We start from the raw sequence: 26,585 nt of genomic DNA, 5'->3' as shown, positions 1-26,585 counted from the left end.
ACTGGCACCTGTGTGTTCAGAAAAGCTTTCCTCAGCTCCTATGTGTGGCTGCAGACAGCCTTCTGACCTCTAGCTGGTGAGGCAGCTCTAGTCTGTGGGCTCCTTTTATCTGCTGCTGAGGTCAGGCCCCTGATGAAGGGTTCATGACCACTGCATGAGTCTCACTGATGTTTGAGGAGGATGGAGATCAGGCTGGGCTCGCTGTGTCGCAGGGGTGGCTGCCTTCATTTTTCAATTACTACTCTAATTGGTGTCCTAGGGCTGAAATGCCGCTCCAGGATGTCCCAGAGGAGCACCACAGTACAGCCTGATGTCTTCTTTTATCAGTGAGCCTCTATTAGGTGCTGTTTTTGGCAGTACCGGACCGCATCTGGTGGGACCAAATAACTTGGGAGAGAAGGGGTAAGCAACACAAATGGTACCAAGACACTGTAGGGCAGAGATTTTTAAACTTGAGCTGAGCATCACAATCACCTGCAGGGCCTGTTATAACACAGACTGCTGGGCCCTACCCCACAGTTTCTGATTCCACAGGTTTGGAGGAGACCTGAGATCTGTAATTCCAATAAGGTCCCAGAGGATACTGATGTTGCTGAGACCATTATTTGAGAAACAATGCCTTGGGGATATCTTGTTTAAGCTGGACACAGGTTACTCTGCCCTTGCCTCATGTGAGGTCACCTTCAGAAAGTCATGCACCTGAGTCACAGACTAGAGGTGAGGCCACCACCTTGAGCAGCACCCTAGTTTTATATTCTTTCTAATGGGGTCTGCATGGGCAGGAAGACAATTAGAGTAGGGGTTATACCAGAGAGCAATCTGGCTCCTAGTGTGGGACATAAGAGCTTCTAGGGTTAAGAAGAAGACACTTAAGACTTGTTCAGGGTGTTTTTCCTAAGATCAAGTCAGCTGCTGACAAACTATACTGAAGAGAGGCACAATTCCAGCCTGGGAGACAAAAGACAGAAGTTCTAGTTCTGGTTGAGTTGCAACATTACAAGTGATGGATAAGCTCCTGTTCTCTGGGTCTCAGTCTGCCCACCTGAAAAGTAGGGGTTGGGGACAGTGGACCAGATGAAGATCAGAGTTAGAGCACAAGAAAGCAGCCTCGCGCAATTATTATAAGTGCTCTATATCTCAGCCTCCTCCTCTGCAATGTGGGGATTTGGGGCATCTGGGTGGATCAGCTGGTCTGCCTTCGGCTCAGATCTCAGAGTCTTGGGCTCGAGCCCCATGTTGGGCTCCCTGCTCAGTGGGGAGTCTGCTTCTCCCTCTCCCTCTGCCCCCAACTCGTGCTCTCTCTCCCAAATAAATAAGTAAATAAACAAATAACTTTAAAAAAAGCGGGGGGTTTTTAATGGTATCAACCTCATGCGGTTGCTGTAAGGATTAAATGAAAATGTATGTGCCAAGCTTAACCCAATGCCTGGCACACAGGAAGTACAATGAATGTTAAGTTGTAACAGCCCCCTCCGCACGGTATGGTGACAGTATACACCTCACTGCAGACCACAAGCCACCCACCCTTTTGTGGTGCTGGCTGGCCCCCCTGCTACTCACCAGCACCCACTGTGGCGATGGCACTCTCCTGGCCAATGATATGCTCCTTCAGCCGCTGCTCTAGGGGAAAGCGGCGCCGCTCCTCAGCCTCACGCTTCCGTTGCTTCTCCTGATACTGTGGGGAGAAAGGGAAGCTGACTCAGGGGTGCTGGGCCTGGCAGGATCGTTTCATTCCACGCTATAACCCAGGGGCAAAGAACACAGGTCTGGGGCTCCAGGGGTCTGGATGCACACTCAGGCTCCTGGCCACTGGAGGCTGCCCCAGTCCTTCCCACTGTCCCCTTGTCTGAGTCCTCACCTCAGGTGGACATGGCTCAAGAGTCCTGGCTCACCCTGCTAATAAAATAAAGTACTGCAAGTAGATTAACCCTTGACTCTGGAGTCTGACAAAAGGCCTGGGTTTGAATCCCAGCTTTATCACTTACAAGATGTGCTAATTATTTGGAGCAAGTTACTGCCCCTCAGTTTTCTCATTTGTAAACTAGGGATTAAATATGATGATAGGCACAATGAGCCGGCATGCAGTGTAAATGCTTAACGGAGGTTCTTCCCTTTCACTTACCCTCTTGAAAATCTTTTTGGTTTTTACTCCCTCTCTTTCTCTCTTTAAACATTAAATTATATGCCCAATGTGGGGCTTGAACTCATGACCCCGTGATCAAGAATCACACACTCTGCCGACTAAGCCAGCCAGGTGCCCCAAAAATCTTTTTGGCTTTTAAACCAGAGCTATGAACACCCTCCACTTCAATGATATTGCATTTCAATTAAACACAATTAGTTGGCAATTGCCATGTGTGTGGCCCTGTTTATGCCATGATGGAAATGGTAGGATGGGGAGGAGGAGGAGGAGGACTGGGACCTAGGGCGCTCTAGCTGCTGCTGAGTGTCTGGTGTGTGTCTCGCCCTTGGCTTGTTGGTCCACTTTAGAAAAGGCAGAAGGAAGGAGGCCTGGGCGTGATCACACTGTAAGAAAAAGAGGAGAGCTAGGTCTGCCCTCAGGGAGCTCTAAGTTGGACAGGGAGGTGAGGCGGGGCTGGTACACAAATACTTCTTAGGCAGGATCAGCCATTTTCCTCCAAAGTATGTATGCCAATTTCTAGCTTGTACCTATCACTAAAAAACAAACAAACAAATAAAAACCTCCCACTATTGAAAACAAATTTGTTGGGGCGCCTAAGTGGCTCAGTTGGTTAAGTGTTTGACTCTTAACTTCAGCTCAGGTCTAATCTCAGAGTCCTGAGTTCAAGCCCCACACTGGACTCCATGTTAGTGTGGAGCTTGCTTAAAAACAAAAACCAAATTTGTTCCATGTTTGTGCATCTGTCCTTTAAGTTGATTATGAGTTGCCTGAGGGCAGGCACTGTCTTTTACTCACTGCTCAAGTCCTGGCACAGTAAAAGGCAGCTGGTGAGTGTCTGCAAAATAAATTTGGTTACAGGTAAGAAGAGGAGAGAATTAACAGCTAACCTGGGTGACACAGGAGTCCAGAGAAGGGAAAGATATGCACAGCCTAGAACACTGTGGGGAGGCTTCTGGGTGACTGGAGGCTTGAAGTTGTTGGACTACTGGGTTAGGCTGGAGATGCGGGACTGTCTCCAGGCAGGGTGAGTGAGTATGCAGGTCAGATCAGAAAGTGCTCATGGAACCAGGCAGATGGGGGAAGGAAGCAGGCCTTGGAGTGGGACAGAAAGATCTGGATCTTGAAGAGACTCCTTTCCCCTAAGACCCCATAACACTGACAGCTTTCTAGAAAGAGAGCTGCCAAGGTAAGGCCCTGTCACAAAAGTTGTGGCTGCAGATCGCTCTTGCAGGCAGAGTGGATGAAAAATACCTGCTGCTTGGGCAGTGTTTTCCTGTTACGGTAGTGACCTTGACAGAAGTTAAAAAAAATAAATAGCAAACAATCCAATTTTGGCTGTTGCTATCAGTCTGTAACTGAAAGCTCCCATCAGTCCTGGGTTTCATATGGAGCAATAATTCGGCGCCAATCCCAGTGGAGCAACGCTTGCCGGTTGGAATCCGGAGTGTCACTGCGCAGCTCCCTCAGGCACCACATACATCACCTGGCTCTGACGACTCTGCCATATATCTGCCTCCTCCTCCTCCCTGCCCACCCAGCCTCTCTCAGCACTTGGGTCCACTGGGCTGGGAGGCTCTGATGGAGAGATGCACACACACACCGCCTGGTCCCACACTGGCTAGCGGCCTGGCTGGCTTGGAGGCAGCTTGAAGCAATGGGAGCTGGCTGCCAAGGGCTTACTGGGTCTGCTTCCTTACCTGCCCTCAGTGACAGTCTCAGAGTCTTCCTGCCTCTGTGCCTTTGCTCATACTGCTCCCTCACCACAGAAGTCTCCTCTGTTCCCATCAACCTCTAAGTGGCCTGGTGATCTCAACTTGAATACTGCATTGTCTAAATAGCCTGGCGTAAGGCTTCATGCCTGGCACCTCCAGAGTACATGTTTAACTGCCTGTTTGTCTCTCCCTAATCAGCCATGAGATCCTCGGTGACAACGGCCACGTCTTACTCAGCTCCATGGCTCTGTCACATAGCACAGGGCTTGGCTCCCAGAAGGCATCAGTGTGCGCTGCCAAGTGAATGAGGTTAAGTCCTGGCTGTGGAACAGCTTGCTGAGCCAGGCACTGCACTTCACGTACAGTGTCTCCTTCAGTCCTCACAGCTGTCCCTATCGGAAGCTTGGCTCCTCTTTTGGCTCACAGCGGGACACGCTGTATGGGAGAAATAGGCGGCTTTGCTCCGGAGAGATCGGAATTCAAACCTCACCTCTTCACTCACCAGCAAGCTGACCTTGGGGAAGTTAACTGGCCTCCCGGAATTTTTGTTTCCTCATGTCTAAAACGGAGACAGTAACTCACACCACCTTGCAGGGTCCTGGTGGGATGCTGGTGAGGATCGGGTGAGATAATCTACACAAAGAACGTGGCAGAGACTCTGGCATAGAGCAAATGTACAGGCAGGAGTGTTGGTGGAGGGACACAAGTGCAGAGCACAGTAACTGGCCCTGGGCAGGCTTCTGGTAAATGTTACTTCTCTTCTCCTTCACTGCATGTTGGTAACTACCTAACCCAGTGCTTTTCAAGGGGATGAGGTAGGGGCACTGGAATCCTTTTAACTAACTTATGCTGTGTGGGCTCCAGAAATGAAGAACTGCTCTGGCTCAAGTAGAATCTAGGAGCCTAGTCCACTTAGATGCCCCCATTGCCCCAGAAATGGCTCCTTCCTCAAGAAGCCTAGGTCTGAGGGTACCATCTCCATACAAACTGGGTTCTGGGGATACCTCAACTGCACAAGGCAGCTCATCTCTGCCTGTCAGTTTTCCTTACTGTGGTAGAGAATTCTGCCTCTGGGTGCTTTCCATGCATTCATCTGTAGGGCCTCTTAGAATATATCTTTTTCCTTTGTCACAGGCAAACCTGACTTCTTGCCACTCTGTTGGTTTGGGTATAGATATTGTAGTCTCCCTAAGTCTTCTCCAGGGAAACATTTTTATCTTCTATAACTCTTCGGTGTCATGATTTTAGGTGGTTTTAATATTCTTGTTATTTTCTTGGCCAAGGAGAAATGGTCCTTGACTTCTATGGGGGTGAGTATGGGGGAAAGGTTATACTGTGAACTGGCTGGTTTCTTTTGTTCTTTCTTTTTCCTTCTTTTCTTTTCTTTTTTAAGATTTTATTTATTTATTTGAGAGAGAGAGAGAAGTGTCATGAGCAGGGGGTAAGGGTAGAGGGAAAAGCAGACTCTCTTGTTGATCAGGGAGCCCGATTCCGGACTTGATCCCAAGACCATGGGATCATGACCTGAGCTCAAGGCAGACACTTAACTGACTGAGTCACCCAGGTGCCATCTTTTCTTTCTTTCTTTTTTTTTTTTTAAATTTAAAGATTATTTTCTTATTCTAGGTGGGGGTGGGGAGCCATGCGCAGGGAGAGGGGCAGAGGAAGAGGGGAAGCAGACTCCCTGCTGAGCATGGAGCATGAACCAGCCCCATCCTGAGGCCTCGAGATCCTGACCTGAACTGAAATCAAGAGTCGGATGCCCAACAAACTACCCAGGCTTCCCTAGCTTGTTTCTTAGGAGGTTTCTAGATGGTCCTGGGAAAGATCCAACCTGTGGCCTACATCTAGGCACATCCTAATTCTTTCCAACCTGGAACCCTAAATATCTATTAAGAAAAACTTCTGAAAATGGATCAGACTTTTTGATTAAAAATGAATAGGATGCTGGAATTAAACCAGGTTAAAGTTTCCTGCTTTATGGTCTTTTCCTAGTGCTCAGCACAGAGTCTGTATTTTAAAAAAATGTGTTGAGGGGCACCTGGGTGGCTCAGTGGGTTAAGCCTCTGCCTTCAGCTCAGGTCATGATCTCAGGGTCCTGGGATCAAGCCCCACATCCAGCTCTCTGCTCAGCAGGGGGCTTGCTTCCCCCTCTCTTTCTACCTGCCTCTCTGCCTACTTGTGATCTCTGTCTGTCAAATAAATAAATAAAAATCTTTATTAAAAAACGTGTTGAATGAACTACTTCTTAAGGCATTAACTAGGAGCCCAGGCTTGTGAAAAATTAGTTTGTGAAAAACCAGCTAGTGGAAGAACCAAGGAAAGAAAAACTCTTGGTGTATATATATTCTATGTGGGGGAGGAGAGAAAGATGGGAGAAGGCACTTGGTAAGGGTTCCATAAATGTAGGCTACTACTGTTCCTGGCTTTTTGAGGCTTTTTGAGGAAGCCTACAGAGACTAAGTCAAGGCCCTATTTTGACAGGGTTCCAAGGAGAAAAAGATAGGGCAGGTGACCCAACCTGTAGAAGCAGAGGGTACTGGGCTGAGAAGCACTAGGAAGAAGCCACCCAGGAGAACAGGAGTGGGGGAGTGATCATCTTAATAAAAGCCACATGCAATTAGCTTCAGAAGCCCTCACCTGGAGCCAGCAGCAACCAGCTCCCCATACTGCATCTTGGCTGGATAATCGTGGCCACTGGTTTCCATCATTCTTGATTTAATATGGCACCCCTCCTGGCTGTGAGTGCATTTACAGGAAAGGGCTGGGAGGCTGGGGTGAAGCCTAGCTAGGCTCTCTCAGAAGTGGGTGGCTGGGATGAGTGGTTCTTTGGGGAGGGTTAGAGAGGGAAGGGGTATGTCAGGCAATCCTATTATTGAGTATTCCTCAGGGAACAGGTCTGACAATGAACCTGGCAGTGTGCTCACCAAAAGGGCAGCTGAGGCAGTGATGGGAGTGGTGAGTAGGCAGAATAAGACCCTGGGTAGGAATGTGGTAGGAATGGAGGAGGGAAGAGAAGAAAGGCCAAGCTACAATTTGCCTCTCATGGGAGGTCAGGGCCACAGAGCCTACTGGCTGCTCTCAGATACACTCAGATATGCCACATCCTCCTGACTCTAACCTCAACTCACATCACCAGGCTTCTGTCATGCGCTGAAGCTAGAATGACAGAGAGGACTGGGTAGGGAAATCACCAAAGGGACAGGGGGCAATAGATGAGACTGGGGTCAGGGGGTGATGGGAAGAAACCCTGAGTGGGGGGGATGATGGTAAGAGCAGCCCAGGAGGTCCAATAAAAAAGCCTGTGGATGAGAGTGGCACCCAGGGGACTTGAAAATCTCCTGAACTAGCTCATAAAGCACACATCCCTGGAGAGGAAGTCAGGAACAGGGCAGGTGTCAGTTCTATCACACTTGGTGACTGTTATGTCGGCACCCCAGATTCCATTCTCCTCTCCTCTCTTGCAGCCCCATCCTCCTTGCTACCAGAGTGATGTTTTAATACGCAAATCAGATCGTGTCACTATGCAAATAGCCAGGCTGATCCAAAGACCGGTGAGAGAAGGCTTAAAGGGGGCAAGGACTGGCTCAAGTGAGAAAATGGGTTGTGTTCTCAGTGGAATGGGATGTTTATAATCCTACAACTGGTGACATTAACTTTGAACACTTGGTTAAGGTGGTCTGTGCCAGGTTTCCCCCACTTTGTAATTAATAAGTATCCTGAGGGATGAAGAGCTGAGCCTATGTAAATAATCTCGTTACTCCTCAAACTCCCACTCACTAGTTTTAGCATCCACTGTGAAGTCTCACCTGATGGGGACTAGCTGTTCTAATCCTCATGGCCCTAAGAAGTTTAGAGTATCTCCTCTGTACAGAGATGAGATAAATTAAAACACAGTTCCTCTAGTACCAAGTAACAGAGACAGAATGCTAACCCTTGCAGTCTGGCTTCAGAACTTTGTACTTGCCACCTTGCAGGTAAGAAAAGACCTGTTCCCTGCCTCAGGGAGTTTAGGGTCTGTTTAGGAAGATCAGAGTTAAAACACAAATCTCTTCTTCCTACTTTTAGCATGGGGCTACCTAATGATTTTACTAAAAATAAACACCAGAAATGCATAACCTGAATTTAATCATAAGGAAACATTAGACAAATCCAAATTGAGGGACACTTTACAAAATAACCTGCTTGTACTCATTAAATGTCAAGGTCATGAAAGACAAGAAAAAACTGAGGAACCATTCTAGATTAAAGGAGACTACTAAAGAGACATGAAACTAAATCCAATTGGGACCCAGAATTCTCTTTTCTTGTAAAGATAATCATTGGGACAACTGGTGAAATGTGAATAACATCTACAAATTAGTTAATATCAATATTAATGTTCTGCTTCTGACGACTGTACCAAGGTAAGAAAATGTCCTTGTTTTTTTAGGAAACACAAATATTTAGGGGTAGAGGAGCATCATGTATATAACTTACTTTTAAATAGTTCAGAAAAAATTATGCATATCTCTATAATATTTATATACGTCATAAAACAAATGTGATAAATGTTAACAGGTAATATGGGTGAAGGGTTTACAGAATTCACTGCACTATTTGTGAAATTATGTAAAAATAAAATATACCAAGATAATGCTTCTCCTTGGTGGGTAGTGACTGGAAGAAGTATAAGGTGGGTTTCTGAGTGAATGGTCTATTTCTTTTATATTTATTTATTTGACAGACAGAGATCACAAGTAGGCAGAGAGGCAGGTAGAGAGAGAGGAAGGGAAGCAGGCTCCCCGCTGAGCAGAGAGCCCGACTTGGGGCTCGATCCCAGGACCCGGGGATCATGACCTGGGCCGAAGGCAGAGGCTCAACCCACTGAGCCACCCCAGGTGCCCCGAATGGTCTATTTCTTGATCAGATGTATTTAGTTTGTGAAAATTCAGTGAGCTCTATACTTGTACACCTTATAAGAGTACATTTCAACAATAAGTTTTCAAAAAGTTAAAAACAAAAGAGAGAGCAAAAGCTTGTCTCCATAAAGCACCTAAGTCTGTGCCTGGCCCACAGTAAGCCTACAGTGAAGGTCAAATGGTATCGCCACCCCCGTAGCGCCAAGCACAGGGCTAGGTGTGCACCTGTTGGCAACTGAGACGCGGCAGGGAGCAGGCTGGGCAAAATGGGGAAGGGGCATCACTTCTCCCTAAGACAGGAGTAAGAGAACCCCCTTACCCTCCTGTGTACTTCACCCCTTCTCTCCTAGAGGGCTTTCCGCAGCTCTGATGGGAGCACCCAGCCTTATAGCCCAGAATGCAGGCCCAGGGGAGCGCTGCATCCCCAGCTACCCCTGAAGCAAATGAAAAAAATGCAGATATAGGAAATGTGCTTGTGATTCTGTCACTGGGATATGCAAATAAAATATATATGATAGGCCTATCTGCCTAATATTCCTGCCAATTCATTCTCTGGGTGTGATTAAAATGAGCAATAAATTCCTCGTGAGTCTCGGTGGAATGAGGATCTGGGAGTGGAGATGCAGGCTGGCACCAGCACATCCCCCTCAGCTGAATATTCATCATGGAATAGCTCCCCATATTTTTGTTTTATCTGCCATCGTGTGCACAGAGATATATTTCTACCTCTCTCTTTCATCTCTTAGTTAAAACATGAAAATGGTCTAAGCTCTAAGTATTAAACTCTCCATGTAGTAAAATCCTTCAAACTGAGATCACAAGCTACCTTCTCTATGAAGCCTGCCCTGCTCATTCTGCCTGGATGTGATCCATGCTTTCTTTGATCACAAACTCTCTGCAGGCCCCTTCTAATGTACAAGTCAGTCCGTGGGTATCAGAGATAAGAGAGCCTGCCTCTCCCCCATACTCCTTTTCTAGACGGCCAGCTCAGAGGTCAGGGGCTAGGCTTCATCTACCTCTGAATCTTCTTAGGAGGCCCAAGGAAGCTTCTGCACAGAGAATGCTGAGAAACTAAGCAACCTGGCAGTAAGGAGAAAATCATTCAGGCCCCTTAAGGTGACAGAGATTCTTAGATAAGTGACACATTTTAAAAGGCAGAATGAAATTAAAAGTTAGGCTTATGGATAACTTGAAAATGGGAAAATTATCAAAAAATAATATATTTTTAAAAGATTTTATTTATTTATTTATTTGACAAGAGAGAGGTCACAAATACGCAGAGAGGCAGCCAGAAAGAGGGGGAAGCAGGCTCCCCGCTGAGCAGAGAGCCCAATGCAGGGCTTGATCCCAGGACCTTGAGAACATGACCTGAGCCAAAGGCAGAGGCTTAACCCACTGAGCCATCCAGGCACCCCAAAAATAGTATTAAGTTGAGCACCTGCCTGGATCAGTTGGAAGAGTGTGCAACTCTTGATCTCAGAGTCATGAGTTCAAGCCCCCACACTGAGTGCAGAGATTACTAAAAATAAAAGTAACTAAAAAGAAAGGAAGGAAGGAAGGAAGAAAGAAGGAAGGAAAGAAGGAAGGGAGGAAGGAAGAAAGAAAGAAAGAAAATTAAGTGGAAACCCCCTCCTCCCATGGAACTAGGATCATAATTCACTTTCAGGGTCAGGTAGGAAATACAAATGTCTGATAGGCCGGCACATAATATAATAGGGAGTTGAGCCGCCTATGCCTGGACAATCTACATTCCCAAACCCTAAGGGGTCACATTTTTTATAAATTCTTGGTTTAGCAAAATAAAATATGGTTGCCATTTGAGACTCCTGTATATACAGGAGGCTGTATATATTAATCAGGTGAAAAAAAGAGGTCATTTATATATAGATAGATAAGGTCCAGAACAGGCAAATATAATGTCATAGAAGGAAATCCTCTCATTCACATCCAATAGCTTCCTGTAAGTCATCCGCTTTCTTTCTCTCAACTTCAGTTTTCCCATCTGTAAAATGGAGGCAGTAAGAGCTGCTTCAAGGATTTGTTATAGTATTAGAAAAAATACAGGAGAGTACCTGGCACAGTACCTATTATTCACTAAGGCACTAGCCTTGAACTAACATGACCAATATTAAGCCACTTCTAAGGCAGCCAAATTTAGTTAAGGGTCCCTTAGCAGCCCTAACCCCTCCACCTATGCCGGCACTAAGAGGCCTGCTCTGTGTCATACCACTGAATACACCACAGACTCTCTTGGCCAAGTCCAGGGACAACCCATGAGGATGGAAAGAGCCTGAGAGGGAGGACAGGACTGCAGTCCCTGAGGTTATCTGAAACATTTTCAGGGATTTCCTTAAGACACCTGAGGAAACTGACCTGGCCTCTAGGGCTGCTGCTTGGGGTGGAAAATTTGAACAGAAAGGAAGAAGTGCTTGCTCTCTAGGAACTTTCACTCTTGCTGGTCCCAAGCACTCCTCAGGATGTGCTGTGAAAGCCCATCTCCCTTCCTACCCTCCCACCCCTTCTCTGGAGGGAACTACTGCAAGACAGTTACTCAGGATTCCAGGGAGACAAACTGTATGTCTCATGCTGGTTGCCAAATATTTCCAGTTCTCCCCCTTCTGGGAACATGGGAGGGTCCCTGGCAGCTCCGAGATTTGTGATTCTAGTTCTTGGATTCTGCCCCAGTAGTTTCTGAGAGATAGCTTGGTGGCTGGAAGAGCAGAAGGCAACCGGCATTTAGGGAGTTCAAAAGTTTGGTTGAGAAGAGCAAATTATGATAGCAATTTTTTTGGCCCAGACTGTCCCAGGCTCTCTGGAGTATGTGTGGAGGGGAAGGGTCAGAGAATGGTTCTGGAAGGAGTGATGATGGGAAAGGATTGCCTGCTGAGGTTATAGAATATGTGAGGCGAGGTAATAGTACTTGGGCTAAAGATTTTGTCTAACTATCCCTGGCCCTATGAAAAGGAGCTAGAAGGCCCATTACCCCAAAAACTGAATCTGAAGCTTAGTCCTCAGAAGTCAGAAGTGGCTCAGGCCTCTGCCTGGTCATGACAGGGGCAGCTACTTATTCTTGATGAAACTGGGGGCTGGACTTGTATTTAAACAGACAATAATCCCTAAGGAGAAGTGGCTTGGTATGGAGCCAGACATAATTTAATGAGTGAAAGATTAAATGCAGCAGGGAGTGCCCAGAGGCCTTCTCCTTTTTTTGAGACTTACCTTCACCTCGGAAGTCCTCAGAAGCTTCATCACCTCCCCTTCTCGGGCATAATCCAAGGGTGTGTGTCCCATTTCATTCCTCTGCAGAGGGTTGGCTCCTGGCAGGAAGAGAAGTAGTCAAAGGCTCTATGAGTGATCACAGTGAGGTCTCAGCCTTCTCTCAGAGGTAACCTGGGCCCTGACTTCAGAGAAGGAATTTCCTTTGAAGTAGGGAGCAACAAACCCTAAGAGATTGTAGAATGGTGAGAAAAACATGTCAAGGTACTCTGAGAGGACAGTCCTTAGTTCTCTCTAACACCGAGGACAGGGTATCAGGGTTCATAAACATATACGTACTCATGTGCAAAAACATTACTCATACTACCATGTACACAAAGATGTGTTATATGTACACATAGGTTGTTGTACACAAATACACACACAGTTACCCTCCCAAATACACACAGCTGAACATGCTAATATACCAAACACATAGATTAATATATCCTACCACCAATGCATCAGTCATTAAAATGCCCGTATGATTAAGGTCATTTGCATATAGATGAATATTCATTAATAAAATCATATAAAAGAGGTTCCTTTCTAAAGTACAGAATATAAAAAAAAAGTAAAACAGCCCCCTTTCCCCCTGCTCTCTGCTCCTCTCTCTCTCTCTCTCTCTCCTTTAATGCCCCTTTACCTTGGTATTTCCTGTCTACCAGAGTTAGTAGAGTCTTCTGGAAGGGAGGAGGCATCACTAGGAAGCTGGTTATGGCAGCCTCGAGGTTTGATGCCCTTGTCAGTGCCTAACTGTTGGTGAATGTGTGTGTGTAGGCAGGCGTTTCTTCCAATCATTAGTTGCTGTGATTTGAGGACAAAGAACTTTAAGTATGATAAAAAGAAGGGGCTTGCCCAGGCCATCTATCTACCTTCTTTCTCTTTTAAACAGGCAACTGACAAGCCTGTTTAAACTGGGATTACTTGGTGCAATGTCTTGGAAGATATGGAGGAAGGGCTCCCCTGACCTCCACACTGCTAGAATCTCCTTCCCAAGGCCAGGTCTGAACACCTCACTCTCCTCTTCAAAAACTGTCCATACCATTCAGTTTGGCAAACCTTGAATGTGTGGGACTTGAGACACAGAAGAATCGGATCTGGACTGGCCCCCAAAACACTTCTCTCAAACCACAGAAAGCTGTGCCTTGAAAAGAGCAGATGCTCAAGAACTATGTATTAAATGGAACATTTCCTTGATCTTCTTTCTTGCTAAGGAATTACTATCTAGAAGTAAATAAGGGTTAAGACTCCACCCCTGTCATAAGGATATAGTGAGCTGGTTGGGAGCACTGTATATGCAGGCAAATGCACATCAGCATACGGCCTGGCTCAAGGTAGGTATCTAGCTACGGTTTGCTGATGGACTACAAAACCCAGCATTTCTCAGTCCTATGCTATGGAAACATCTTCCAGGATATAAAACTATTCCTACTGAAGCTCTCTACTTCTTAAAGGTCTATACATTTTCAACAATTATAAGCATTTATTAAGCATTTACATGTGGCTGTCTGCCTGGACTACAGAGGAACAGATGTGGGAGGAAGAGGGGGTGGGGCAGAGAGCAAGTAGTACGATCCAGGCCAAGGACACTTATCAATGAGAAAAATTAATACTTTTATACATAATCCTATTTTCTAACAGCAATTTGAAATATTTATGTTCTTTTTTATTGAGATATAATTCACATACCATAAAATTCAACCTTTTAAAGTATAAAATTCACTGGTTTTAAATATACTTACAGGGTTGTACAACCACTCTAGATATATACAACTGATTATACATAGATACCACTGATTCTAGATCATTTTCATAATCTTGACAAGAAACCCCATAACCATTATCAGATACCTCTATTCCCCCTAAACCCAACAACCGTTAGTCTACTTTCTGTTTCTATAGATCTGTCTATACTTGACATTTCATATAAAAGGAAACATACAATATATGGCCTTTTCCGTCTGGCTTCTTTCAGTCAGCATGTTCTCAAGGTTCACTGATGTTGTAGTAGCTGTCATTCATGCTGCAACATGAAAGCAGGAATGCAGCATTCCTTTTCATGGATGCGTAAAGCTCCATTCTCTGGATAGGCCACATTTTGCTTAACCATGCATCAGTTGATGGACACTTGGGTTGTTTCTCCCTTAGGCTATTGTGAACAAGGCTGCTATGAACGTATGCGTACAAGTCTTTGAGTCTCTCTTGGCTATAAATCTAGTAGGAGTGGTGGTCACGGGGGCTACGGGTATTTGCTGAGCACTAACTATGTGCTGGACACTGAGCTCTGCACTTCATGTACACTGTATCACTTAACCCTTGCAACCACAGCTGAGAGAAAGAAATTTAAATCCCCATGCCACAGACATGAGAACTGGGGCCCAGAAAATTGAACCAACTAGGCCAAGGTCACAAAGCTAATTATCTGCTTGGATCAGGAGTCCAACTCATTGCCAGGTGTTCTCAATTCCAATTCTCCACGCTCCCATGGGGCGGCTCTGACACAGCCCTGCGGAAATACCCTTCCCCAGCTTTTCACCACTTACAGGACCAAGTGGTACCTCCCTGTAAGGAGGGTGTCTGTGCTCTTCCTAACTAGTAGCCAAGTCCTTAGGGGCTCCATTGGAGCCTCCTTCTTTCAGTTCTATTGGTGGTGACTGGGGGCTTTGTATTTGCAGGGCTCTGGATGCAGGATGATGGGAGACTGGCAAAGCCAAGGAATAGTCTTCTCTTTTGTTATTTCCTGACCACTTTGAAGCAAGTGATATCTTGGCCATTTTCCTTTGATTTCTATAAAACCTTTTTTTTTTTTTTTTTTTTTAGATTTTCCTCACACCCCTGTGGCTATCTCTTGTGCAGACTCCTCTTCCTGTCTTTACGATTAGACGCTACCTACAGTGTGCATGAAGGCACAATCTCAGCTTTCCAGAAGCTAATGGGGATGAGAGATGACCGAACAACCACAACTCAGGCTGAATGTCCGTGTGCGCTGAAGGAAAGACAGACAGTGCTGGGCGGCGGGGGGTGGGGTGGGGTGCGGAAAGGAATGGAGTACTAAGGTGCTTGTTTACCTAGTCTGGCCTTAACAGCCCAACCCAGCATCCCCCTGGTGCTCAACACTGAGGGGTCCACAAGGCTGAGGGCCACTGGCAGATGGCATCCTCCCTTCCCCCCAAGTTCCTAGATCATGGCTAGGGCCAAAAGGGAGCTACAATTCAGCAGGGGAAAGGCCTCCATTTTAGGTAGCCTTGAGGGGAACTCAGTCACTAGATATGGGCTGGAGAAAAGAGGAATCTATAAGGAGAGACCTATAGAAGGGAAAGACAAGCGGAGCAAAGGGGAGAAGAGAAATGAAAGAGAAGGAGAGGGAGGCAAGGAAGGAAAAGTGGGAGAGGAAGACAGTGGGAGAAAGAACAGAGGATGAGATTAGCTGCGTCAAACAAGTGTTGTCAGTGATCTATATTTGCTTACAGAATGAAAAATGTGTGCCATAAACACTGGCCACTGAGTAATTTCTAGTAGGAGTCATGTCACTTCTCATAAACGACAGGATGGGGGACAGGTAGGACATCTCTGCACCTGGGCCAGCGAGCACAGGGATGGCTTTTAAAACAGTACTGGGCCAATCTCTAGCTCAGGAGGCTCTCAGTCAATCCCCACCCAGCCACTCCTGAGGGGGGAAGCCAGCCGGTTTCTCCAAGGTTCTGGAGCCTCAGGGCAGCACTTCTGCTCCCACTTTAGGAAGGCTGAAGTGGGGGCACCATGGAAAATGTCCATCTAATATTAGTCCCCCAGCCCCCCACACCCTTGCTCTGACTTGACTAATTGCTGTAATAATTGATAGAACCTGACTTTTACAACTGATCGATTTCACCTCCACGACCAACGGCCACAAACCATTATACTCCAATAAATAACCACACTGGGTGTCACCCGTCTGCCCTCTCCGGGGGCATCAGGATGGCCCGTGCCCTGGCCTGACCTCCCCTTGTCTCCTACCCAGGGCCCCTCCGGGCCGAGCAGCTGGTCTAGAGGGTCAGGCCTCTGGGAGCAAGTGAGAGGGCCGAAGGGAGGTGGGGAGTGCTAATCGCAGGCCATCCGTCACCTCCCACTGGCTGTCTGGGGCTGGGGCCAACACCTGGCGCACCCCAGGCAGTATAGAGCAGGACCCCTCCTCTCCTCTCCCTGCGCCAGATTAGTGTGTCCCAGCTTATAATATTTGATAAATAGCAGAATGGCTTCCTGGCAGCACTGCTGCGGCTGTGCCTGCCCGCTACAGCTGTGGAAGGTCACTCATTGGGGAAATATGTTTCTGTCAGTGGTATTGAAAAAAGTTTAGTGGAGTGACAGGCCTCAATTTTTCAAATTTTATTAACTCCATCCTCTTAACCATTTGTCTTGAATTCCTTCAGATTCTGGGGGATCTGTCAATAGGGCTTGGGTCAGCAAAGTAAGGTGTATGTGTGTGGGGGTGGTATGGGCTGGTCCTGGCTGGTACTAGTGCTGGCTTGGGTCTTATCATGTAAAGCAGTAGAAATGGTGTTGGTAGGACAGAAGTCTGGCCAACTGGGACCCAGGGAACCCCCTGCTCTTCTCTGGCATAGTGCCTGTCTTTGGTTTGACACAATCATAGATTTTCTGAGTGGAAAAACACCTTAATGGTGAGCTCTTCCAAGTCCCTAAGAAAAGATTCCCCTCCACTACATCAGAAACAGGTGGTCTCACCCTGGCTTGCCTGACTACGCCCAGAGCCTAGCCTTGAGCTCATGGTTCTAAGGGGTCCCCCACTAAACCAAGGACAGAACTCAGTTTCATATGAGCCCCAACTTCTCCCTCCAAACCCACTCCCACCTTAGTCTTCCAGAAAACACTTGTTCATATTTAAAGACTTTGTTCAGGCTTCTCCAAGAAACCTTCCTGGTTTCCCTCCCATCCCAGGTTTGGTATCACCATTTGTGTTCCCACGGGCCCTTCTGCTTCTACCTTACTGATCATTCTGCATGGAAACAGTCTGTCACTGAGAGCTCTTTGAAGTCAGGGATCATGTCTGATCCACTGCTGTATCCTTGCTACGCAGCACAGGGCCTGGCAAAGAACAGGTTTCACTAAGATTAACCAAATGAATGGATTTCTTTCCAGGGACTATCTTCTGAGGTCACACAAAACATGGCTGCTCTTCCTGCCTCAGAAGAGCCCTCTGACAGCAAGTGTATGACTGTTACTGACTCCTGTAGGCCAAAGCTCCTAGTCTCTTTCCTGGTCCCAAGACAGCTCTCTGGAAAATTAGGTCAGGTCAGGCCCAACACTCTCTAGGCCCTGTGGGGGGAAGTGGGCAGGAAGAGGTAGGACAGACTGGCTCACCTGCCCTTCCTTGGGAAAGGGCTAAAATTAGGGTGGGGGAGGGGGCTTGTTACTCCCTCTACCCCTGTCACTACTTGTTCTGGCCCTCTGCCTGCTTCTGTGAATATCAACGAAGATAATGTTAGGATAAGAAGGCTTTAAAAAAACACAACAGTGTACAAATGTGTTAAGCTGTATTATTAATAACATTGACATGCTCATACACTCCCCACTGACCCCGACCCCTGTGGTTCTATCAGCCATTTTGACCTTCTAGTGATCCAGGTCTACCACCAATGAGTTTCCCTGACTAACCCCTTCCCCTGCATGTAGCTCCCAGCTCTCTAAAAGAGCAAGAAGCAGGGTGGTGGTGGGTGGGGGTGGGAGGAGGGTTGGCGGAGTTTGCATGGGTGGGGGCTACCACTTCCCTGCTGTGTGATCCAGGACACTTTCTTCACTTCTCTGGTGGTAACAACTGCTCCCTTGCCTACCTCTAGGGGTTTTGTTTGGACCAAGTAAAACAAAAAGCTTGGAAATGATTGGGGGGAAAAAGACGGTACAATGTTCTTTGTAATAATGTTTATATTCACTCTTCCTTCCATTTTTACTGCTAGCTCCTTTACCATCTTCATCTTGATTTTCACTATTTCAACAGTTTGTTTACCCCCAATTAGAGGTTTTTTTGTTGAATATAAGGGAAAATTCCCCTATAATTAGAGATGTCAGTGTGGAAGGATCTGCTCTTTCTGGATGTGAGTTCCCCACCAAGGAAGCATTCCTAGAAAGACAGAATGACCATGTCAGAAAAACCACAAGTCTTCCCTGTCTCCACCCTGTTGTTTGAACCACTCTTCACACTTGGAACCTGCTCCTTATTTCCCTGACTACCCCTTCTTCAAGGTCCCTCCCTATGGGTAGCCTCTACCTCCCTCCAGCTCTCAGTGCTCTCTTGTCTGTCCATGGGATCCTGTTGTCTTTCCAACACCCTCCCTTTCCTGGGGGCCCATCCCCATTTAGTCCTCACAGTTAGTATGCCTGTAGCTCCTCAGGTCAGAGAAAGAAGAGATCTGTCCAGAATGCTGCCAGAATGAGTGGAACCATGAAGAGCCCCAATTCCCTGACGTCTTGTCCTGAGCTATTTCCATAAATCACAGCAGTAAGCACTCTCAAGATATATACACACACATACCTGTGCACCTCTAGATCCGCCTCCCTTGTGACCAACAAGCTTTACCAGCACTCACTACATGCCATACCCTGTGCTGACTCCTTCCATGTATTTCATTCTTAACAATCTGAAGAAAGCAGAAGAGGTATTATTTTCCCCATTTTCCAGGCGATTTAATGGAGTCTGGCAGAAGAGCAAGATGAAAAGAGGTAAGCTAACATTTGTTGGGTATAAGGCCTTTGTACATAGTGTCTGAATTATTCATCATACAAAGACTCAGAGAAAACAGGCTCAGAGAGCTGAAATAATTTGCCCATGGTCACTCGGCAGACAAACAGTAGAGCTGGAATTTAAAGCACAGATTTATTACACTATTCTTTCTTTTGTACACAATTTTACATAATCAGTTTTTTTGTTGTTTTTTAAAGAAGCCAGGTCTGCTTTTCCACCACATAGTGCTATCTTCCAAAGACCTGATGACTCAAAAACAGGAAAAAAAAAAAAATCATCTCTCTTCTTCCTTTCCAGTGTGCTGAGATGCTCCAAAACCAGGATACAGGAGATTTCTAGAGGTAGCTTTGAGATTGACAGCTTTATAGGGTACGAGATGCCGTTTCCTTTTCCTTTCATTTGGGGCTTCCCCAACTGGGGACCAGGTGAATAGTGACCCACATTAACTGACATCCTAGAAGATTATCTGTAACTCCTAACTCTCCAACAGACACAGTCAGTTGAGACCCCTTGCCTGCAGAGAGGGGGATATCTAAAGTTCATGGAATAGAGAGCTACTGCCTCATGACTGGACCCAGCCATTCTATTAAAACCCACTGAAAACTGACACTAGGCTAAGTGCTGGGTACACAGTAGGGTCAGACTGGTTCTTGCCTTTGGGCAGAACCCAGACTGATGGGAGACAGACAGGAACGGAAACAGTGACAATGCAGTGTGGTGAGGGCAGACAAGGGGATGAGGATGACAACTCCCCTCCCCCCATTACAAGAGAGCTACATACTGTGTAGTTGGAGAGACAGGAAAGCACAGCACCAGCTGGGGAAGAGCAGAGGTGTTACACTGAGTCAGCACTAAGGAAAAAAACACTGGAGAAGTCTGGAAAAAGGAAGATTGGAGCCTTACAGTCTAGGGTTCTTTCCACCTGCCCACAGTCCTAGGCTCTACCCCAGACTTTCAATTCCAAGTGACCAGGAGGACTAGACCACACAGAGGTGTCACTATTCTCTTCAGTGGTGGCAAACTCCCCTTTGCTCACCACCCAGAGTCCTCCTTTGAACCCCTAAAGTACCTAACTGATCACATAACTTTTTTTTTTTTTTTAAAGATTTTATTTATTTATTTGACAGAGAGAGATCACAAGCAGGCAGAGTGGCAGGCAGAGAGGAGGAAGCAGGATCCCTGCCAAGCAGAGAGCCCGATGCGGGACTCGATCCCAGAACCCTGAGATCATGACCTAAGCCGAAGGCAGTAGCCTAACCCACTGAGCCACCCAGGCGCCCCGATCACATACTTTTTATACACACACGCCTCATCTCCAAAATCAGATGTATCACTAAAGGGATGCCCTGTGACTGCCTAGAAAAGGAAATGGTGATGGTTACCAGGCAATGAGGATGGGGTCACAGAAACCCAAGTCATGCCAGACTAACCTCAGTTCCTTTCTTCATCGGGATTATCTGTGCTCAATAGATGTAGTCAGGGCAAATGTGGACTTCATCAGACATTTGATGGGGTGTCTCAGGATAACCTGAGGACATGATGGAGAATTGTGGGCTGGGTGCCAGTACAGTATGGAAGGTTAGTAGTGACTGGTGGACTAACCAGACCCAAGGGGAATGATCATAGATGACCTGGAAGGAAGTTCTGAGTGGTAGCAAATAGGGCTGGTCCTGTTTAGTATGTTTATCCTTGACAAAAATATCACAGGACGGTCTGTTCATCAAACCTGTAGGCATCAGATTATGGTGAGAAGAGCCAGATACACCTGGTGGAAGGCTGACATTAAGAGCTGAAACAAATGATATGAAAAGTAATGGAAATAAATGGGAAGTCACGGGTTTTAGAAGAGAGGCAAAGTAGAGATGGTTTGGGAAGTGTGATCAAAATAGGAAAGGGTTGGGTGCCTGGCTGGCTCAACTGGGAGAGCACGTGACTCTTGATCTCTGGGTTGTGAGTTCAAGCCTTATGATGGGTGTAGAAATTACTAAAAAAATAAGTAAAATACTTTTTAAAAAGTAGAAAAAGTTTGGGAAGCCACATGAGAATAATGGGTTAAGGAACTGGAGGTGCAGGCTGGAGAAAAGATAGCTCAGAAGAACATGACTGCATCTTCAGGTATTGGAAGGGCCAGCAGTGGAACAAGGATTAGATTCATTCTACATAAGCCCCGCAGTAAAGTTAAGGCCCTTGGAAGCAGATTCTGGTTGAATATAAGAAATTCCTAATCATTATCCAAAGATAGATTCTGAGCAGCCTCAGGAACAAATGAGTTCCCCAGCACTAGAACTGTTCAAGCACTGAGCGGATGACCATCTAGTAGATCTACTACTTATACCTCAGTTTATGGAGTTTCTTTTCCCCAAGACTAATTGTTAATTTATGTCTGTTCATTCATTTCTGAGAACCTTTTATGTGTCTGGCATCAAGCTACGTGCTAGGAATTCAAAAGTAAATAAGAAAACACCGTCCCAGGGCACCTGGGTGGCTCAGTGGCTTAAGCCTCTGCCTTCAGCTCAGGTCATGATCTCAGGGGCCTGGGATTGAGCCCCGCATCAGGCTCTCTCCTCTGCAGGGGGCCTGCTTCCCCCTCTCTCTTTGCCTGCCTCTTTGCCTCATTGTGACTATCCCCCCAACCGTCAAATAAATAAATAAAATCTTCAAAAAATAAAAAATAAAAAAGAAAGAAAAAAAGAAAACACTGTCCCAGCTCTTAAAGAGTTTCTGGTCCTGCTGGGAGAAGATGGATAAGTTTATTTCAAGAATATCTTGTGCCTCGATTACAGGCCTCAGCACAGAGAAGGTTGGCTTCAGCTTAGATTAAACCAAAGAGATGCTGTAGAAATGCAAACACATATTTGATTACTAAAGGCCATAGCTTAATCAAGCCAAATCACTTGCTTAAACCAACTACTGGTTGTGGGAACAGACGTGTACACTGAAAACACAATTCATGAATTCCGTGCATGATATTTTGCTCTTAGAGCCTGAGATCTGATCTTTGGCGGGGACTTGTTTATGTACCTACAGATTGTCTTACAAGTGGCTGTGATGTCAGGGTGAAGTGATTTAGCCAGCAGGGCTACCCAACTCTCCATTTCTTACCCACCCTATGGGGACTGCTTCAGCACAGACATAAACATGCTCCTGCCGTTACCTTATTGCACTCGTCACATGGGGAGGCTAGAAGCCTTGATTCAGGGATATGATTGGATTTTAAATCCCAGTCTCACAGGATTTTAATTACTGGTCTGGGGCAGCAGGGATAGGCGCTGGCTGCCTTTGGATGGAGGAGGTCGATACGCCACTCCACAACATATTGAGCCACAATGCCTGCAGACTCTATTGCTCTATTTAATCATCTTTTGCAAAATTTACAGTGGAACAGGAGGGATCAATACAGAATTTATCACATTCTCTTGTAAATATGAGCCAGGAAAGAGTTCCAGGCAGTTTGTTACTGAGTGGGAAGGAACATGTCTGTGTACAGCTGGGTATTAGGAGAGGAGACAAAATCCATACTTCTTGGCATAAGCTACAAATGCTCAGCCAGTCCCCCTTTAAGCCTGAAAGCAAGTTCAATGGGAAGAACATGGATTCATTCATTCATTCAACCAACCAACATTCCAGAGCACCTATTTTATGCCAGACCCTGTAGAGGCTCTGGGGATATAGACTGGTAATTCTGCTCATGAGATCATAAGCAGAGATAGACCACAATGGCTGTGCTACTTGCTAGTGAGTGGTGGAACTTGGCCAAGTTACTTAACAGTGCCATTGTTTATATATATGGAATATGTAGATAATAAGAGTATCAAATTCAATTATTTTAATTATTAAGAGAGGGGAAAAAAGCCATAGTATAGAGCTTAGTACACAGTAAGGACTCAATAAATGATAGCTATTGCTATTTTTAGTACAATTACCATTATTAGGCATTCCTTCCTACAATGCATCTCACCAATGGTCTATTGCAGAGACCGCATACTGAATGCGAAGCCCCCCACCCCATCTCTTTAGCCGACAAAAGGGAGAGAAAATTTAAGACAGACATGCTTGATAAAAAGTGAGAGTGAAGTCATCAGACTTAACAATACTTTCTTGTTTGGTGACCAATAATTGTTGCTTCCAGTCACCAAATAATGAATATGGGGGAGTCTGTGGAAGGTTGGGTTTAGATACACTGAATATGAGAGTCTACAGAATATTAAGCATCAGCAGAGGTATTGGAGACATGAAAATGCTTGGCCTGTTGTAAGGCAAATATGTGGGCTAGTCTGGTTAGAAAAGAGGTAGTACAATAGCATGGAAATAAGTGTTCAAACATAATTCATATATAGTGTTAGGTGGGAAATAGGGTTTGCCTTATTCCTGCCAAGGATTTCTGTTCAATGCAACCTAAGGTAGGGGTTTTCTAGATGAGAGATGTTTCCGAATAGCATGCGGAATAAGCACTAGGAGTACAGGGATCCTCAGCTCATTTTCATTTTGGGCAAGTTTCCTGGCGTTGTGGACTCTCAGGAGACCAGCCCACTTCTCTCTCTCCCCACAATCCAGCACAGACTACCCTCAGAAGTGGCATCAGGTTCTGTGTCCAGAAAGCAGCTGGGAGCAACTGTCATGGAAGTGAATGACTCGGGATAAAGCAGAGTTCAAAGTGCACATAATAAGAGCCTGGGTCCCTGGGCTTCTGCATTCCCCCACCCCCGCCCACAAATGACAGCTGAGACCAAGGCAGCCAAGCCTGGGGTCTGGGCTGAATTTAGCAGTCAACAATTATACTGTTGACGTCTGGGGCAGAGCCACAGTCTCTGCAGAAGGCAGCAGCTTTTGTTCATGCACTGAAAACACATAATCTTCAAACATGCTAATCGCATGTCTGCTTCTGTCTAACAACATTGAAGGGAGGCTGAGGAGAGGGCACACAATGCCCACACATCTGGCTAATTCAGTTATGAGGCCAATCAATCTTGATGGGTTGTCTATAAAACATCAACCACCCCAAAGGACTGACCTGACCAGATGTTTAAGCTTCTGCTGACCATTCCCAGCCTAATGTCCACAGCAGAGAAGAGGGTTTACCAAGAGATGGCTTACACTGCCACTTACATGTTTATTCCCAAAGCTAAGTAAAGCCTTCTGCTTGCATGAGAGCAACTGGTACATTAAAGTGGTGGTTGAGCCAGGCTTACTGCAATGAAGCCCAGGTGACAACACAGATTTGAGCTGTGCGGGTCACTTACACATGGATTTATTTTGATAGATAGTACTATACATCTATTTTCTCCTCCTTATGATTTTTTTAAATGACACCTTTGCTCTAGCTTACATTACTGCAAGAATATGGTATATAATACCTATAATATACAAAATGTATGTTAATCAACCATTTATATTATTGGTCAGACTTTTTTGATCTACAATAGGCCATTAATCATTGACTCTCGGGGGAGTTGAAAGTTACAAGCAGATTTTTGCCTGCATAGCGCCCCTAACCACTGCATTGTTCAAGAGCCAACTGTATACTAAAATATACAAACTTTCGCTCTGACCTTCAGGAAAGCAGGAGGCCTTCTTTAGAGGCAGCTTCGAGAACACTTGGAAAAACAGAAACCAATGAAATATTTTTGCTAACTAATTTTTGCTAACTACACTTCCTAGTAGGGAGAGAATCAGGAGTGTGGAGGTGGGTATCTTTATGATATTATATGCTACAGGCTCCAGTCCCGGGTGCAGGAACCATTCATCTGCTGATGTCTGCTTTTCAACCCCCCATCAAGGCTGAAGGAATTACTCATCTCCCTCATAAAATTGTGGCTTTTTAAAAAAAAACAGAAGCCACTGCTAACAAGGACTCTCAGTTTATGCTCCTTCCTTTCTGGCCAACTCTGGTCACTAGGCAACAGTCACCAAAAATAAAAGTGGAAGGGCAGTGGGAAGATTAGGAGGAAGGAGAGGGCAGGGAATAGACTTGCAGGCTACACCAAGAGGGCCATTTTTGATTCAGAGCTTCTAACTGGTGCTAATGATTCCATTCCCCTCAAAAGGATTTTTCTCTAATTAATTCTAAGGACTTTACCAAGTTTGCCTCAGTTGAGGCTGCATGACAAACCAGATGGATGGACTTGGAAAAAGAAACTTTTCAGAAAGAGAATCACACATTTAAAGTGAGGTCTTGTGACAGTCTGTGGCTAGAATAGTAGCTGGCACACAGTAGGAGCTTAATAAATATTTACTAACTGAGTAATTATGCTTCAGTTATGATGCAGTTGGGCTATGTTCCTTCAATTTCTATTTGTTAGGTGAGACCTCCTATAGCCCAGTCCCTGGAAATACTGCTAGATGAAATCAAAGAGATCAGGAGAGTATTTTCTCAGCCTGAACAAGCGGGGATGAAGCAGTGTTGGAAGGCAGAGGTATGGACCTCATTAGCATACCCAACAACTCTTTCTTCTTCCTCATGGCTATAGTAATCAGTGCTGCTGACCAATCCTTCCTCCTTTCTTTTCTTTTCCACTTTGATTTTTATGATACCTAACATCCATGACTTTATCTCCTACGCAGGTTCCTGTTCATTCTTCTGTCTCAGGTTATGGGTAACATCCAAGGCTGAGTCCTCAGCTCATGATCCTTTCTCTGTATGTAATCTCCTTTAAGAAACTGTTCCAGTTGGGTGCCTGGGTGGCTCAGTGGGTTAAAGCCTCTGCCTTTGGCTCAGTCATGATCTCAGGGTCCTGGGATCGAGCCCCGCATCGGGCTCTCTGCTCAGCAGGGAGCCTGTTTCCTCCTCTCTCTCTGCCTGCCTCTCTGCCTACTTGTGATCTCTGTCTGTCAAATAAATAAATAAAATTTTTAAAAAATTATTAAAAAAAAAAAAAAAGAGTGATAAGAGCGGGGGTGCCTGAGTGGCTCAGTGGGTTGAGCCGCTGCCTTTGGCTCAGGTCATGATCTCGGGGTCCTGAGATCGAGTTCTGCATCGGGTTCTCTGCTCGGCGGGAAGCCTGTTTACCTCTCTCTCTATCTCTGCCTGCCTCTCTGCCTACTTGTGATCTCTACCTGTCAAATAAATAAATAAAATATTAAAAAAAAAAAAAAAAAGAAACTGTTCCAGTTGGGCGCCTGGGTGGCTCAGTGGGTTAAGCTGCTGCCTGCGGCTCAGGTCATGATCTCAGGGTCCTGGGATCCAGTCCTGAATCGGGTTCTCTGCTCAGCAGGGGGCCTGCTTCCCCTTCCTCTCTCTCTGCCTGCCTCTCTGCCTACTTGTGATCTCTGTCAAATAAATAAATAAAATCTTAAAAAAAAAAAAAGAAACTGTTCCAGTTGGCACAGTTTAAACTATTCCAGTGGTTTGCAATCCTGGCTGTGTATCAAAATTATATGGGAAATATTAAAAACATATCAGTCCAAGGTGGGAGAAAATATTTCAATATAGATCACAGATAAAAGGCTGCATCCTTAACATACAAAGAAATTTCAAAAATTAAGAAAAAGAAAAAGACCAAAAGTCCTATAGAAAAACAGGCAAAAGACATGAAAAGACAATTCACAGAAGATACGAAATGGCTCTTAACTTTAATCATAACAGGAGAATCAAACTAAAACTAAGCTAAGACACTATGTCTCACCTACCAGACTGGCAAAAATGTAAAAGCTTGACAATACACTCTGTTGGGAGAGGTGAGAAAAACAGGCACTTTCATATAACATTGTTAGTGGGAATGCAAAAATGGTACAACTTCTGTGGAGGAGAAATTCATAATATCTAACTAAAGGACATATACATCTACCCCTTGACCCAGCAATACCACTTCTAGGACTTAACTATAAAGACACACCTC

At 45.7% G+C, this 26,585-nt stretch overlaps 1 protein-coding gene across 1 annotated transcript in view; it reads right to left on the bottom strand.

The window, feature by feature from the left end:
- The window catches only part of CLPB (caseinolytic mitochondrial matrix peptidase chaperone subunit B), a 142,644-nt gene that overhangs the window by 23,070 nt on the left and 92,989 nt on the right, over nt 1-26,585 (bottom strand). The window contains exons 6-7 of the mRNA XM_044258605.1: nt 11,976-12,073; nt 1,561-1,675 (exon numbers count right to left, since the gene is read on the bottom strand). Of these exons, the coding sequence (XP_044114540.1) occupies nt 1,561-1,675; nt 11,976-12,073 (213 nt within the window). The remainder of the gene's footprint in view (nt 1-1,560; nt 1,676-11,975; nt 12,074-26,585) is intronic.

Source organism: Neovison vison, chromosome 7 (assembly GCF_020171115.1).
Source record: "Neovison vison isolate M4711 chromosome 7, ASM_NN_V1, whole genome shotgun sequence".
Taxonomy (NCBI): Eukaryota; Metazoa; Chordata; class Mammalia; order Carnivora; family Mustelidae; genus Neogale; species Neogale vison.
Note: the sequence above shows the minus strand (reverse complement) of the source record. Positions and strands in the feature narration are given on the sequence as shown.